General features: G+C 34.6%; 1 protein-coding gene across 1 annotated transcript; it reads right to left on the reverse strand.

Annotated features, from left to right (window-relative positions):
* LOC18600843 (alkane hydroxylase MAH1) lies at positions 9,614 to 11,463 on the reverse strand. The gene has a single exon (XM_007031533.2). The coding sequence runs from the start codon at positions 11,394 to 11,396 to the stop codon at positions 9,870 to 9,872; it is 1,527 nt and encodes a 508-aa protein (XP_007031595.2). The 5' UTR covers positions 11,397 to 11,463; the 3' UTR covers positions 9,614 to 9,869.

Raw genomic sequence — 15,169 nt, forward strand, 5'->3', positions numbered from 1 at the left:
TTTACGTTACATGCATGGCATGTTACCACATTTTACGTTATATGCATGGCGTGTTACCACATTATAGGTTAACTCACTCGTGCATGTGTATCATGTTTTGCAGATGCAGTCCAGAAAGTATGAGGATCTTGACAATTTGCTTATTGTGTCGAGGGAGAAGCGGGCATTCAATGTCACTATTAACACCCACTGTAAGTGGTTGCAACTGCATTACATCAATAAGACCCTCCAAGAGAAAGTGGAGTATAATGCAGTGAAGCGTACATGCTTTGGAATGCTGCTGAACGTATATCTGTAAGGTTACTTCTCCTCTAGTCTCCTGCATAACATCATGATCTGTTGAATCACTATGATAGATTCAATGGAGCATGAGCTATGGTTTGCCATTGGGAAAAGTAAGGTGCGCATATCAAAGTAGGAGTTCTGCCTTATCACCGAACTGAAGTTTGGTCGAATGCCAGATGTGTTCACACGACCTTATGAGGTTGTTGCGGATGGATTTCATGCGCGATACTGAAACGGGTAGCAGAGCATTAAGCTGCAGGCCTTGCTTGATACATTCCATGGAGGGAACCTTGAACGACCGGGAGACGCGACCAAGATGGCACTCATCTTGATCGCAAATAACATTTTATTTGGTCAAGACTACCGTAGACGGATGACGCCTTGGCTCTTGTCGTTGGTGGAGGATATCGATGCTTGGAATGTCTTTCCATGGGGTCACTATGTTTGGAGGCTGACCTTGAACTACCTTTTTAAAGGGTTCAAAGTGCCTTCCTCGAATGTGCAAACAGATCGTTTACGATACAACATTTACAAATTCGCGTGGGTGATACAGGTACTGTCACGTAACATTTTTCATTTTCCTTTTGATATAATAATTTACGGTCTGATAATGGTTATATTTGACTTTCAGTTTTGGGCAATAGAGGCAATTCCGGCCTTGCGAAAGATAGTTGCCCCCTCTACTCCAAAGGACATCTACCCACGTATGTGCAGACGGTAATGCATCCAGAAGCCAAAACACTTCTACAAGGCAGTTGAGATATTAGAGTCATCTCAGTAGGTGAGTGAACAACTACTAATTTCTGTTGTGAATTTGTATAATAATTTTCTCAAAAATTTAATCACAATCCCTATTTTGTAGTTGTGGGCAGTGAAGACTTTGGAACCCACCCCAGATACGGCCAACCAGGATTATTTTGTGGACATTGATGTCCCGTTATCTGAGGGCTACCAATATGTGCCAATAGGGCACATGGAGGATCGGGTGGACTGGGGCTTAGGTTCGAGGGAAAAGAAGAGAAACTTGAAGCACAAAAGAGCCACTAGTACAAGCAAGCGGAGGCACACCACTGCTGTTGTCGTCAATTAGTTGTCAGTCTCCGAGTTTATGGAGGAAGGTGACAACCATGGCAATGGCAGTGAAGAGCCAGTAAGGACGGTTCTAAAGGTTTGTGTTAAACAATTCCATATGCGATTATTGAATAACATATATGTGTTTGCAGTTGGACCATACGACGACAACTCTACAACCACTAATAGGTCCTCCTCAGACTCACAGTGCTAACGAGGAGCCATTAAGGACTGTTATAACGGTTTATATTCAACAATTCCATATGTGATTATCGAATAACATATCTGTATTTACAGTTGGACCATGTGACGACAGCTCCTTAACCACTGAGTGGTCCTCCTCAAAAGCACTGTGTTAACGACCAGTCGGTAAGATCAGTTCTAACAGTTTGTGTTCAACATTTCCATATATGTTTATCGAGTAACACATTAATTTCTGTTATTGCAATTGAGGGAGGTGACCACAGCTCCTCAACCACCAATCGGTCCTACTTAACCACAAAATGGTAACCAGCTGTCAATGAGGAATATTAAAGTTCTAACGGGTAATGTTCAACACTTCCATATATGATTATTGAATGACACAATAATATATGTTATTGCAGTTGACCCATTCGACAAGAGTCAATGACAGATTAGTCACGAAGCGTCAGCTACGACGAATCATGCACCGGTATAAAAAAGACATGTCGGAGCTGAAGGCTTCAATTCAGTGATTGACTCTGGCGATGCAAACGTTTGAGGACCAAGTTGTTGCTCAGATTTTAGACGGTTTGAAATCATAGGTACATTATTCTATCTTCGCTCATATATTGGTCGTTTACGTTTAGTAGGTGTAGTTCTATTATTTGTTCTCAGTTTATGGTTTTTGGTATTATATGAGCTAACGAATTTTTCAATTTGTCTCGTTCTATAGGCCGGTCCTTCATCCCATGGTGCTGGTGAGGACCACGATGATGCTGATGATGGGCACCATGATGAACCTAGTGTGCACATTCACGATGACGTTGCTGGTGCTGAGGGAAACCCTATTTCTGAGACCGATCCGGTTATCGATGCATCTGTGGGAGGGGAGGGGGACATTCATTCAATCGTGGGTGAAAGAGAGGATCTTCCTCAGGCCGACGCATTAGTGGAGGCAGCAGCAGGAGGGGACCATCTTCCTTATAGCACTCATGAAGCCAGCGACTCACGGTTATTGTCACTAAAGTCATCTGATGTCCATCATCATGCAGCAGAAATTTCAGACCCAACTGAGTAAGCATGGGTGAAAATGGTGAGCAAATATAAGGCAAGCCCATACGTTGACCCCTTAGTGAGCCATCGGGATGTAAAGAGCACAACGGTTGAAGTGTACGAAGCTTTCAAGAAAGACGAATGCGAGAGGTAAGCTCATAAATAACATTGCAAATATTGTTATTTAATGAAACATTAATCCACCAAGGCTTTTCAAACTCATTCTGTTACATATGCAAATGTAACGTAGGGATTTTAAGGGATCAAGGGGCTGACTTTTTCACAATATTAGAATATCTCAAAGAAGAAATGAGTAGTGAACATATAGGCGCATGCCTCAACGTACTTTGTAAGCAGATGACAGGGTCGAAGTTGAAGTTGTACACTACCCCGTGCATGCGTGGTTGACACAATATTCTTCGTAAGTTTATTTAAAAAATTTTCAATTCTAAAAATATTAAGTTTTTTATTACATTAAGTGTAAGCTAATGTATACATGCTTCACAGGACACCATCCATATGCTACACACCTTATTTCCAACTGAAGATGCCCGGTCGACTATGAAAATTTCAGATGAGTTATGGGCGTATGTGGAAGGTGAGAAGCCGACATACGAAAAAAAAAGGGAAGATGTCGATTTCATCCTCACACCTTGCAATGTGGGTGGGCATTGAGTGGTAGCGAAGATCGACTTGGTGAGGTGGACAATCAAGGTTGTGGACTCCAAAAGAACTTCGGATGCTAAGGATAACAGAGTGCGAGTGGCTCAAATGATACCTCTTACGACAATTATGCTAATCATCTGCCACCAAGCCGGTTATTTCAACAAAACACGTCGAAAAACACTAGTTTTGAAGCTAATGCCATTGGAAATTCATTTACCAAAAGCTAAAGTACATCGACAGGATGATAGTGTCAGCTGCGGTATGTTCATGATATGGTATATTGACGATATTTGCAATCGAAATCGATCAGAGTTAAGCAGAATATGATTGCAAATATGAGTCACCAATACGCTGTAGAAATTTTTTTTCAGTAGTTGTGAGAGCGAACCATGAACATATCGACCTTTGTCTGTACATTTTTTGTATATACAATTAATTTGATTAATTTTAATATTTGTACATTTTATACATTAGTTTTTACTTCTCAATTCAAACACACTGCCTTTAAATTAATACTGCAACCACGTGGCGTGTCACACAATTGGGGCATGGCATGTCACCCCTGAAAACTGGAATATGTCAGCTTGTCACACCAAGTATCTGGTTCCACTTAGTGTGTCACCACAATTGGGGTGTGCTGTGTCACCCCACAATACTGTAAGAAGTCAGCATGTCATCACATAAATTTGTATGCACTCAACGTGTCACGTAAACTATCTGCTTACACTCAGCGTGTCACCACAAGATGGGGCATGCTGTGTCACCCCACAATAATGCAAGAAGTCATCATGCCACCACAGAAATCTGCATGCACTCAACGTGTCAGCTTAGCATAATATATTTTTCAAAAATTTTCGTCCTTATATTTTAATTTTATTTTTAAAATATTTTAATTTAATAAAAATTAATTATGATGATTCATAGATGAAATTTGATTGGATAATCCATAAATTTTTTTAAATTTGTTTGGTCAAGTCATGTGTTTTAATCTTAAATCTCATATCATATGTTTTTAATTAGTCCAAAATTTTTTCTCTTTCTACACTTGCATCCTTTAAAGTAACTCCTTGGTACAATATTATTATTATTATTATTTTGTTAAGTGATTGGCTTAAAGTTTAATATGGAGGTATTAATAAGATAAAATAAATGTTATAATTAAAAAATTACAAAAACAAATTGAATATGAGGATTTAGAAAGCTACTAAAGTTAGATGAATTAATTTTTTATCTCTTAAGAGATTTGATTGTAAAAACATAAAAGGTTAAATCAAATGAAATAAAAAGAAATTAAATTAAATAATTAATTATTTAATACAAGTCATAATAAAATGTGAGAAAGGGGATAACAGTATAGGGACTTCGCAAGTCTATTCAATGTTCCAAACTACGGACAAAATGAAATGAATAATCAAATAATATATCTACAAAATTAATAAAAACAATAAAGACTCATCTACAAGAGGAAACTATGCTACACATCCATATACACATTTAGTTAGGCTGACAAGCTGTCTTCATCCACAAGACACCCTACATTTTAAGACATTATCCTTCATATTGGACAGTTGTTGCGTGTGTGACCAGTTTGTCTGCAACTTGAACATGCTTTCGGTCAGTGCACTCTTAGAGGAGCCGATTGACTTGGAGATGGTGCCAATTTGTGGATGGAACTGCAAATGGTGATTGGCAATTCTGTCTGTTATGGTCGTACCTCTTGCATTGCGAACATCTTTGTGCTCGATTGCTTTCACCAGCCGATGGAATCCTTCTCCTCCTAGGTCTTCCCGTTTGGCCTTGCCAAGGTGGTGGCAAGAAGACAATTTATTTCACATGAGGGGGGATGTCCCACTCGTTAGGATTCCCTATTGGGCGAATGGACCTCGCATAATCCTTCACCAAAATGGTTGTCTTATAGTAGTCAGCGCAGAATTCAGTGGCTTCATGTTTGCATTTACTGAAATATACAATGAACTCAATGTTCAAGCACAATGTAAATACTATGTCAATTAGGGTTCAAATAAGAAATAAAGATATCCTGACCTTATTGTTGCAATGGCATGGTTGCATGGCAGTAAACTTGTTTGGAACTCACAACATGAACACGTCTTCGTGGATAGGTTTACAAGTCTGTCCATCTTCCCGTCTTTAACTTCGAACTCCACTCAATTGATAGGTTTAACCACAAAGTGATGTGCATCATTGAACTGTTTGCTCAACTGCTTGGCAACCTAAAGGTTGAGGGGCGTGGTCACCTTGACGGCCTCGTCATACCGGTCATGGAACTAACGCTAGAACATGTCTCTGATGAACTCGATCAAAACAGTGATTGACATTTGTCTTGCATGCTTCAAGCATGAGTTAACACATTCCGCAATGTTGGATGTCATCATTTGGTATCGCCTAGCTGGTGAACAGGCACGTGCCCATCTTTCAGGGCCTATTCTCATAAAGTCGGCATGGGCTCCCGCATGAATCTGCTTGAGCTGGTTCATATGTTTGTTGAAATCGAACAATTGAAAATTATGGTGATAAGGAACCTATTTGATTGTCCTATCTTTATACAAGAATATTCTATATAGAATAGAAAATGGTAAAAATTTTGAAGTAAGGTAATGCTGAAATATGTGAATAAGCTTTGTCAAGCTAGAGACTGATATATGGTAGATAGTCCTGCAGGGATGTGTATATCTATTAAGAATTGCAGCTTGTAACTCTTAGAAGATAACACAAAGAAACCTTTTGAGATATAGAAACATAAATTACCTGGTAATAAATTGGCCTGTCTGTGTGGTTGGAATGCTTCCTATTGTGACTTAAGTTTTTAAGCATTCAATGGCTATGGATGCTGTATACAAAGGTGAATGAAAACAGAACATGAACCATCAGTAAAAAGAACAACATTCATTTTCATTGATTTCAGTTTTTAGTACAAAGAAGTAATGGTACATAACATACCAAAAGTATATGACACTTATTTACGGCATAATACAGGTGCTTTTTTTTTTTGAAGTTCATTAATTAAATTCTTATTCGATTCTAATGAAAATCACCAAACTAATAAATGTAATCTCTTGTTTCTTACAACCACATGACTGCAAGTCAATCAAACATCCTTCCGAGAAGGACATGTTCAATCACACATTCTTATTTAAAATATTTTAATAATATAATTAACATACAATGACGGATTGGGTTAGATCAAGTTTAGGATTTTAAGGTATTAATTGAATTTAACGCGTCCCAACTTGACCTATGAACATCTCTATTTTAAAGATTTATTTTTTCCCTTCATTTAACTATTGTACTATAAGGAATCATTGTAGTATTTGAGTTTGAATGTTTTAGTAGGAGAATATATAAGTAAAATAAAATTAATAACCTCTATGTAGAGCATTAAATTGCTCTAACTTATCATGTTCTTTCCTTTATGTTACCTTACTTTCTTCTCTGTTTTTTCTTAGAAAAAAATTAACATACATTGATCATAATGAAAAAAAGTAGTTGGCTGATATGAAACAAGGTGTATATATATATATATATATATTGTTACTTGCATGCATAATTAAATTACAAGCATGAAATCTTAAGGTTGCATGCCTTTATGTGTTCTACTGCTGGGCTTAAGTATTTCAAGCTACAAAAATTTAGGGTTGGGCTTAGACGCTCACCGACTGTAACAAATTGGCCCGTCATTGGGATGGTGCCAGGACTTGTTGGCAACAACTCTGTAGATACGAAGCACTTTACCAAAATTATGATACAGCATGGGGGCACTTTCGAGTTTAAGGGCCTAGGTTTCCTAGATTAGACATTTTTATCATTAGTGATCCCATGAATATCAATCACATCTTGTGCAAAAAATCTGATAACTATGTTGAGAAAGGTTCTGAATGTAGGGAAATATTTATGGATACATGGGGGAAGGAATAATCAATGCAGACTTGCATTCATGGAAAACTCAAATGAAGATGTGGATGTCGTTGATGCATAATAGCAAGTTTACAAGGCGTGTAGAGAAAATCCTTTGGCAGAAGTTGGAAAGTAGCCTATTTTCAATGCTTGAGCGTTTCATGAAACTTGATGCAGAGGTAAATCTTCAAGATGTATTTCAACGGTTCACCTATGACAACATATGCTTGTTGGTGTTAGGCTTCGATCCAAGCTCTCTTTCCATTGGATTCCCAGAAGTTCCAAGCAAAGTGGCATTCACTCGTGGAGGAGGTTTTGGTATATAGACACATGGTTCCTATAAGTTTTTGGAAGTTACAAAAATGGCTTTAAATTGGAGAGGAGAAAAAAATGAGTAAAGCTCTAGAAATCCTTGATAATTTTGGATACCAATGCATTTCATTGAAACGAGAGGAACTAAAAACCAAATCACGAATGGAGGAAGATGAATTTGACTTGCTGACTGTTTTTAAAAACACACCAACTCTTCATAAAATACCCCACTTCCTTAAATAATCTCCCTCTCCTCTCATTCCCTCTGCATATCACTTTTCTCCAACGTAAATTGCGATCTCCCTTTCCTCTACCTCTCTCTACAAAGACTATTAAAAAAAAATAGAAGACCAAGCAATAGAACAGCAAAATCTAAGATTTTTTTGTTCTTACAAAGATTAAGAGAAAAAAAAAACCCAAAATTCCAAGCTGCATTCGGATACTATTTAAAGTTTTTCTCTCGTCTTCATCAAAATGGATCTTAATATCAATACATCGTGTCCTTTCTTCTCTTCTTTCTTGGAGAATTGAAGCATCATGATCCGATTGCTTGTTAGATCAACAAAAACCTAATATTATTACCACTATTCAAGTTTGAGAGTTGTTTCATTTCTTTATGGATTTCCTTGATTTTAGTATCTGAAATCATATATAAACTCAAAACAGACTTATTTTGTTTTAATTTATTAAGTGATTGGAGATGGCATTAATACATTTTATGGTAATTTTAATCAAAATTAGAATTTATATAATTTAACATGCTTCGGATGCAATTTCAAACTTCAAGAGCTTTTTCTGTCAAGAAAGATATATGTTTTACCTACTTGGATTAGACTCACTACCATATGTACTTAAGCATTAGGTTACGCAATGGATAAAGATATTGAACAAAACTAGGCAAAAGTTCCCTCCCTTAAAAATGGTCCCAACTTGTTGAAATAGTAATAAAAGTTACAAGCTTTGAATTTATGTGATTTTTTTTTCAGTTTTTTTATTTTTTTCTTCGTATGATCATAAATTAATAAAATTTTTCATTGGAAACCAATTAACTTATTAATAATTTCAATCGTTTTATATATGAGAGAAAAATAGTATTCCCGATTGATAGATGAAAATATCGAATTGACATCAAAAATTTTCGTTAATGAAGATACGAATATATTTTTAAATATAACAATCAATTTTTTAAGATATTTATAGAACATGAAATTTTTTTTCTTGAAAAATTTTATCATAGGTGAAATTATAAAAAACATAAAATCTAATTAATTTTACTATGATGTAACTTACTCTTTAATATATATATATATATATATATTATATATATATTCATACATGGCACTGCTCATGTCCAACTTGGGATTAAACATGGCATATCTGATCCCTTGATACTTGTCTAGCTTTTAGTTGTATTTGAAAATTGGAGGATCCTAACTCTTCCTTTTATTTTGATGAAATAATACATATAAACATATTTATAATTCTTAGTTGTACAATAATGACCGAAAAGTCAGTTGAATTGATGACAATGATCCTTTGACAGCAAGTTAGGTTAATATAGCTCATATAGTAATTTTTTTAAAGGTGATGTATATATTTTGGAGCTCTGAATTTGCTTGCAGTCTCCAAAAACACTTTGAAATTGTTTATAAAGTTATTAGTCTAACCAATATTAGAATAATTCTTTAAAAATATATGTTAGTAAATAAATTTGTAAATCGAATATGTCAATACATCGATATATAAAATCTTTTGGATATTTCTTTCATTAATTAATTTTATATTTCCGACACAAAGTGAGAGCCCAACTCTAGTTTATTCAAGTATATATATATATATATATATCTTTTTTTTCATATTTTTACTATTTCCTTTTCCATTTTTCTTAAAAAATTGTATATACCCAAAAGTTCTAATTTATTGAAATTGAGCATGGGCTTAATGTATGTTTTTGAGGCTAAATCTTGGGCCCCAAAAATGCTAATCATCATGAGTTCAAGCCTGAAATCCCATTGCATTTTTGAGTGTGGATAAATCACTTTTGTTTGTTTCTCTGAGTACATCTTCTTAATTAAGGAAGAATGCAAAGTCAACAAGACGGGGGAAAATCTGTGCACGTATGCAATGGGGGGAAATAAAAGTTCATGATTCATTAATTGCTAACATTAGAAGCAAAAGTGAAGAAATTGCTTCCACAATTAAAAATTCATTTGAAATAGGCCTAAGCCTAATGACTAATAAACGTTACTCTCAAAGCCTGAGTACATTCATTATTCTTAAATCAAGATACCACCACGGTAACAGCTGATTTGTGGTGTTATTAATTGACATCATGATGATCAGCAACTATATGCTTATTCTAGAATTCATCCTTGTGTGTAACTCCCTCAAGCACTCCTTTTCTTGATCCTAACCTTTAAACCATTCTTCATATGAAGCACCATGGCATTGCTTGGGGCAACATGATGGCCTTGAACCACTTGAATTTGATAATTCCATAGCACAGAGATAGCGACCAACTTCATCTGAACGAAGCTTATTTTCCTACCTATACAAGTCCTGGGCCCTGCATTGAATGCTATGAATTTGTGAGATGGTACGTGTACAAGATCTCCACGCTCCGAAATCCACCTCTCTGGTTTGAATTCTAAACAGTCTTCACCCCATATTTCTTCCATTCTTCCCATTGCATAGAAGTTAATCAAGACCCTTGTGTTCCGGTTAATATGATGACCGCTTGGAAGGATGTCCGGTTGAATTGCAGTTTTGTGGTTAATAGGTACTGCTGGATAAAGCCTTAATGTTTCACATAAAACGGCATCAAGGTAAACGAATCTATTCAGCCCTTCCACACTACAAAACATATTCTTCTCATCATTGATTGATGGAGAATTAGCTCTCATCTCTTGTAGAATCTTGCTTTCTACGGATGGGTTCATTGCAACAAGCCAGAAAAACCAAGAAAGGCTCGCACTTATGGTATCTTTCCCTGCTGACATGATGTTTACTGCAACGTCTCGTAGAAACTTGTCAGATTTTCCATCAACACTAGTCATTTCCCCTTCTTCTTGGACCATAAAGGCTGTTACGAAGTCATATTTATCTTCCTCAGCCAGAAATTTGCATCGTAATTTTTCTCGTTTTGATGCAATGCACTGATATAGAAAAGTACCAACGGTTTTTAGAGCTTTGCTCAACTTTTTCTCCTCTCCAATTTGAAGCCATCTTTGCAACTTCCACAATCTCACAGGCATCAGATGCCTGTACAACAAACGCTCTTCTGCTTGAGTGAATGCCGTTTTGATCGGAACTTCAGATAATTCTACTGAAAGAGAACTTGGATCAAAGCCTACTGCCAACATGCACACAACGTCGTAACTGAACCGTTGCAGTACATCCTGAAGGTCAACCTCAATGCCAAGTTTCATGAAGTGCTCCAGGACTATGATTAAACTTTTTTCTAGTTTTTCACGCAAGATTCTGTGGAAATGTAGCACAAACTTGTCGTCTTTCATCAACAGCAACATCACCTTCCGCTGGCTTTTCCATGAATGAGAGTTTGAGTTAAATATTCCTTCACCCAAACAATCGAAAAATATTTCATTGAAATCGGACCCTTTTCCGTAGTTATCAAAGTTTTTGCACAAGATGTGGTTGGCATTCATATGATCAGCCGTGATAATGAAATACAAGCTCGGAAACCAAGGTCCCCTGATCTCGCAAGTGCCCCCACTTTGTCTGACACAATCGTTAAGAAACGCAAAAATTCTCCTTGCGCTGTAGAGAAGCCCTGGCAGCATCCCAACAATAGGCCAGTTGGTGATCGGCGGGGACTTCCTATTTTGATAGAGGTACGAAAGAAATAGAGGAAAAAAAATTGCCGCAAGTATGAAGATGGACTCAAATTGTGCCATTGGAGACGGGAGCTGTTCTTTTGTGCTTCTACTTTTTAACTTAGGCTTCTTTATAGAGATGGCTGGCAGTATACATAAAGACAAAAATATGGGGAACTAATTGTAATTACCATGGATGGAAATCCTCTGCCCTTTTCCCTGCCCCGTTCATATGCGTTTAACTTTGTTTAATCATATTAAAAAAAGAGAAAATTACGAGGAATAGTCTTTCTTAATAAAAACATTTTAAAAATAATCATCAAAATAAATTTAACTGTTTTTAGTCATATTTAACTATAATTTGACAAAATACTCTTGAAACTATTTCAAATAAATTAAATCATTCATCACAATTTTTTTCCATTTATATTTCTGATTTTTTTCTCTCACCATCCCAATCTCTCAAATTTTATCAATTTCTTTCTTCGACATTCGTCTGCTATACTTTCGATTTCTCTCTTCTGCATTTTCAGATTTATCTTTCTTATACTTGTAAGACACCAAGCAATGGTTTTGATGTGCTTGGGTGGGTGGTTATTTGAAAATTTTGATTTTTAGGTATTTTGGGTAAAACTAAAACGGTAGAAATGATCATAGATGTTTGAAATAACTTTTAATTAAATCAATTGAAGACCTAGACACCAATAAGCTCAAAAAATTGAAATTTATAACCCTAGGTTTTCAAAATAAATTTTTATTTTTATTTTTAGTTGAAATAGGTGTTTTAGATAAGAAAATTTATGTTTTGATTTATGAAAATATGTTAAAAACACTTTAATTGGTGCCAAATTATCAAAAAAAAAAAAACAAAAAGAAATGAAGAGAGTTGAGAGGATTTAAAATTTTGGTTCGTAAGTAACAATAACATTTTAAACATTAAAGTGTAACAAAATGTTTTTGAATATAGCGTGTAACAATAATATTTTTTTAACATGACGTGTAACAACAGTATTTTTTTTTCAACATGGCGTGTAACAACCTTTTTAAACCATGCTGTGTAATATTTTTTTGTACATGGCATGTAACAACAGTATTTTTTTCAACATGACGTGTAACAACCTAACCATGGAGTGTCACATGTTTTTGTACATAACGTGTCACATGTTTCTGTACATGACGTGTCACATGTTGCTGTATATGACGTGTAATAACTTAATCATGGCGTGTAACATATTTTTGTACATGGATTGTAATATCATAACGTGTAATTTCATTAAAGGTCCAACTTGGTTAAAAATAATTAAAATTATAAAGAGAGTTATTTTTAAATTCTAGGTTTTTTTGCTATCTTATAAATTCTAGTTTTTCTGAGTTTACAGCATATAAACTCTGCAATTTTTTGATCTGCAATGTCGTTTATTTCTCTCTCCCCCCAACTGAATCTAACACAAGTTATACAACTTTTACAACCTATAAATCATTCTATTACAACCGAATTAATTTATAAACTCAACAACAATTGGGAGAAGGATATATTAAATATCAACAATAATTGGGAGCCTAACTCTTCCTTTCGCATATCTATAATATATAGTTGTTCGATAAATAATGACCCAAAAGTTAGTTGATTTGATGACTGTAGCAAGTTAATTTAATTACTTGCTTCGGATGCAATTTCAAACGTCAACAGCTCTTTCTGTCTGGAAAAGATCTATGTTTCACTTACCGGGATTAGACCCACACACATATGCACTTAGGCATTAGGTTAGGCAATGGATAGAGACATTGAACAAAACTTGGCAAAAGTTCCCTCCCTTAAAAATGGTTCTAACTTGTTGAAATGATAATAAAAGTTACAAGCTTTGAATTTATGTGATTTTTTTTTCTTTGTATGATCATAAATTAATAAAATTTTTCATTGGAAACCAATTAACTTATTAATAATTTCAATCGTTAAAAATAGTATTCTCAATTGATAGATGAAAATATTGGATTGGCATCGAAACTTTTCTTTAATGAACATACGAATATATTGTTAAATATAACAATCAGTTTTTTAAAATATTTATCAAACATGAAATTTTTTTTTTGAAAAATTTTATCATAAATGAAATTATTAAAAAATAAAATCTAATTAATTTTACTATGATATAACTTACTCTTTTATATATATATATATATTCTCATACACGGCATTGCTCATGTCCAACTTGGGATTAACATGGCATATTTGATCCCTTGACACTTGTCTGGCTTTTAGTTTTATTTGAAAAATGGAGGATTCTAACTCTTCCTTTTATTTTGATTAAATAATACATATAAACATATTTATAATTCTTAGTTGTACAATAATGACCGACAAGTTAGTTGAATTGGTGACAATGATCCTTTTATAGCAAGTTAGGTTAAAACCACACTATAATTAAATTTCAAACTTCAGGAGCTTCCGTCCAAAATAAGAAGATATATGTTCTACTTACTTGAATTGGACATCAACTTTAATTTTGAACCAAAATTCTTAAACATAGGCAATCGATGGAGAACGAAACTTATCAAAAGTTCCCCCCTTAAAAATAGTCCTAACTTGCTAAAATAGGAATAAAAATTACAAGTTTTGAATTTATGTGATTCTTTTTTCAATTTGAAACTACGGTGTTTGGTACAAGGGAAGTAAGTAACATTCCCTGCAATGTAAATGACAAAATTACATTACAATGTGTTAGCTGTAAATTAATCCTAATTTTGAAATGACAAAAACCATTATTAAAATTGCTTGAATAAATTTTGAGCTTAACTTCTTCATGTTCAAAAACCCCTATGTATTTGGTTTTGAAATGTCAAAGTATCTTCCATCAAAAAGGTTGAAAACATAGTGTTTTATCAAGAGGAAAGCTACAAGGATCGATCCCAAGGGTTAAGGGATCGACCCATGATGGACAAAACCGAATGGTCCCTATGCTGCTTGCTAGGATCGATCCCCTGCTCACATAAATTTGAATCTGCAGCATAAGGATCTATCCCATCCATATAGTCGTTGGAGAGTTAAAAGGGCATTTTTCAGCAAAGCAACAGCTCTACTCAACATTAAGTTTTGAAAAAATAGGAAGGTTATATCTTAACATTGAAAAGATAAAGAAGTTATATTTTAGCCTTTTACTTGTATTGATTTTGATCCATAGTGAATTAAAGTCCTTAGCAAACTAAGAGAAAAGATGTAGACACCAAGGTTACCAAAAAATACGTTTGTAACTCTTGTAGACTTATCATGTAACTTGATGTAATCTTATCCCAACTTATACTATACTAATCATATCCTCTTGCCCAAGAGACATTGCCATGTTCTATAAATTCATACTCAATGCAAAGCTATCAAATCATCCTTCTTCATAATCAATTCTTTCTTGTATTACTCATAATTGCCACATGCAATGCTTACGTACTTCTAGGCTCAAATAGATTTAATTCTTGGTCATCTAATTAAAATAATGCAATGCGCCGTGAACTTGGTTTGATCAGCCAAAAAAAGAGAAGGATATTAAATATCAAAAATATCTACTTAGGCATTAAGCAATGGATAGAGATATTGAACAAAACTTATCAAAAGTTCCCTTCGTTAAAAAGGATCCTAACTTGTTGAAATAATAATAAAAATTACAAGTTTTGAATTTTTGTATCTTTTTTTTTTTTCAGTTTGAAACCTAAGGGAAGTAAGTAACATTCTTTACAATGTAAATGGCAAAATTACATTACAATGTTTGGTAACAAAAAAAACCAATGTAATATTACATATACATTATATTAAGATAGCGTTTGGTACTTTATAATATAATGTGATTACAGGTAATGTGATTGCA

This window comes from Theobroma cacao, chromosome 4, assembly GCF_000208745.1.
Source record: "Theobroma cacao cultivar B97-61/B2 chromosome 4, Criollo_cocoa_genome_V2, whole genome shotgun sequence".
NCBI classification, from domain to species: domain Eukaryota; kingdom Viridiplantae; phylum Streptophyta; class Magnoliopsida; order Malvales; family Malvaceae; genus Theobroma; species Theobroma cacao.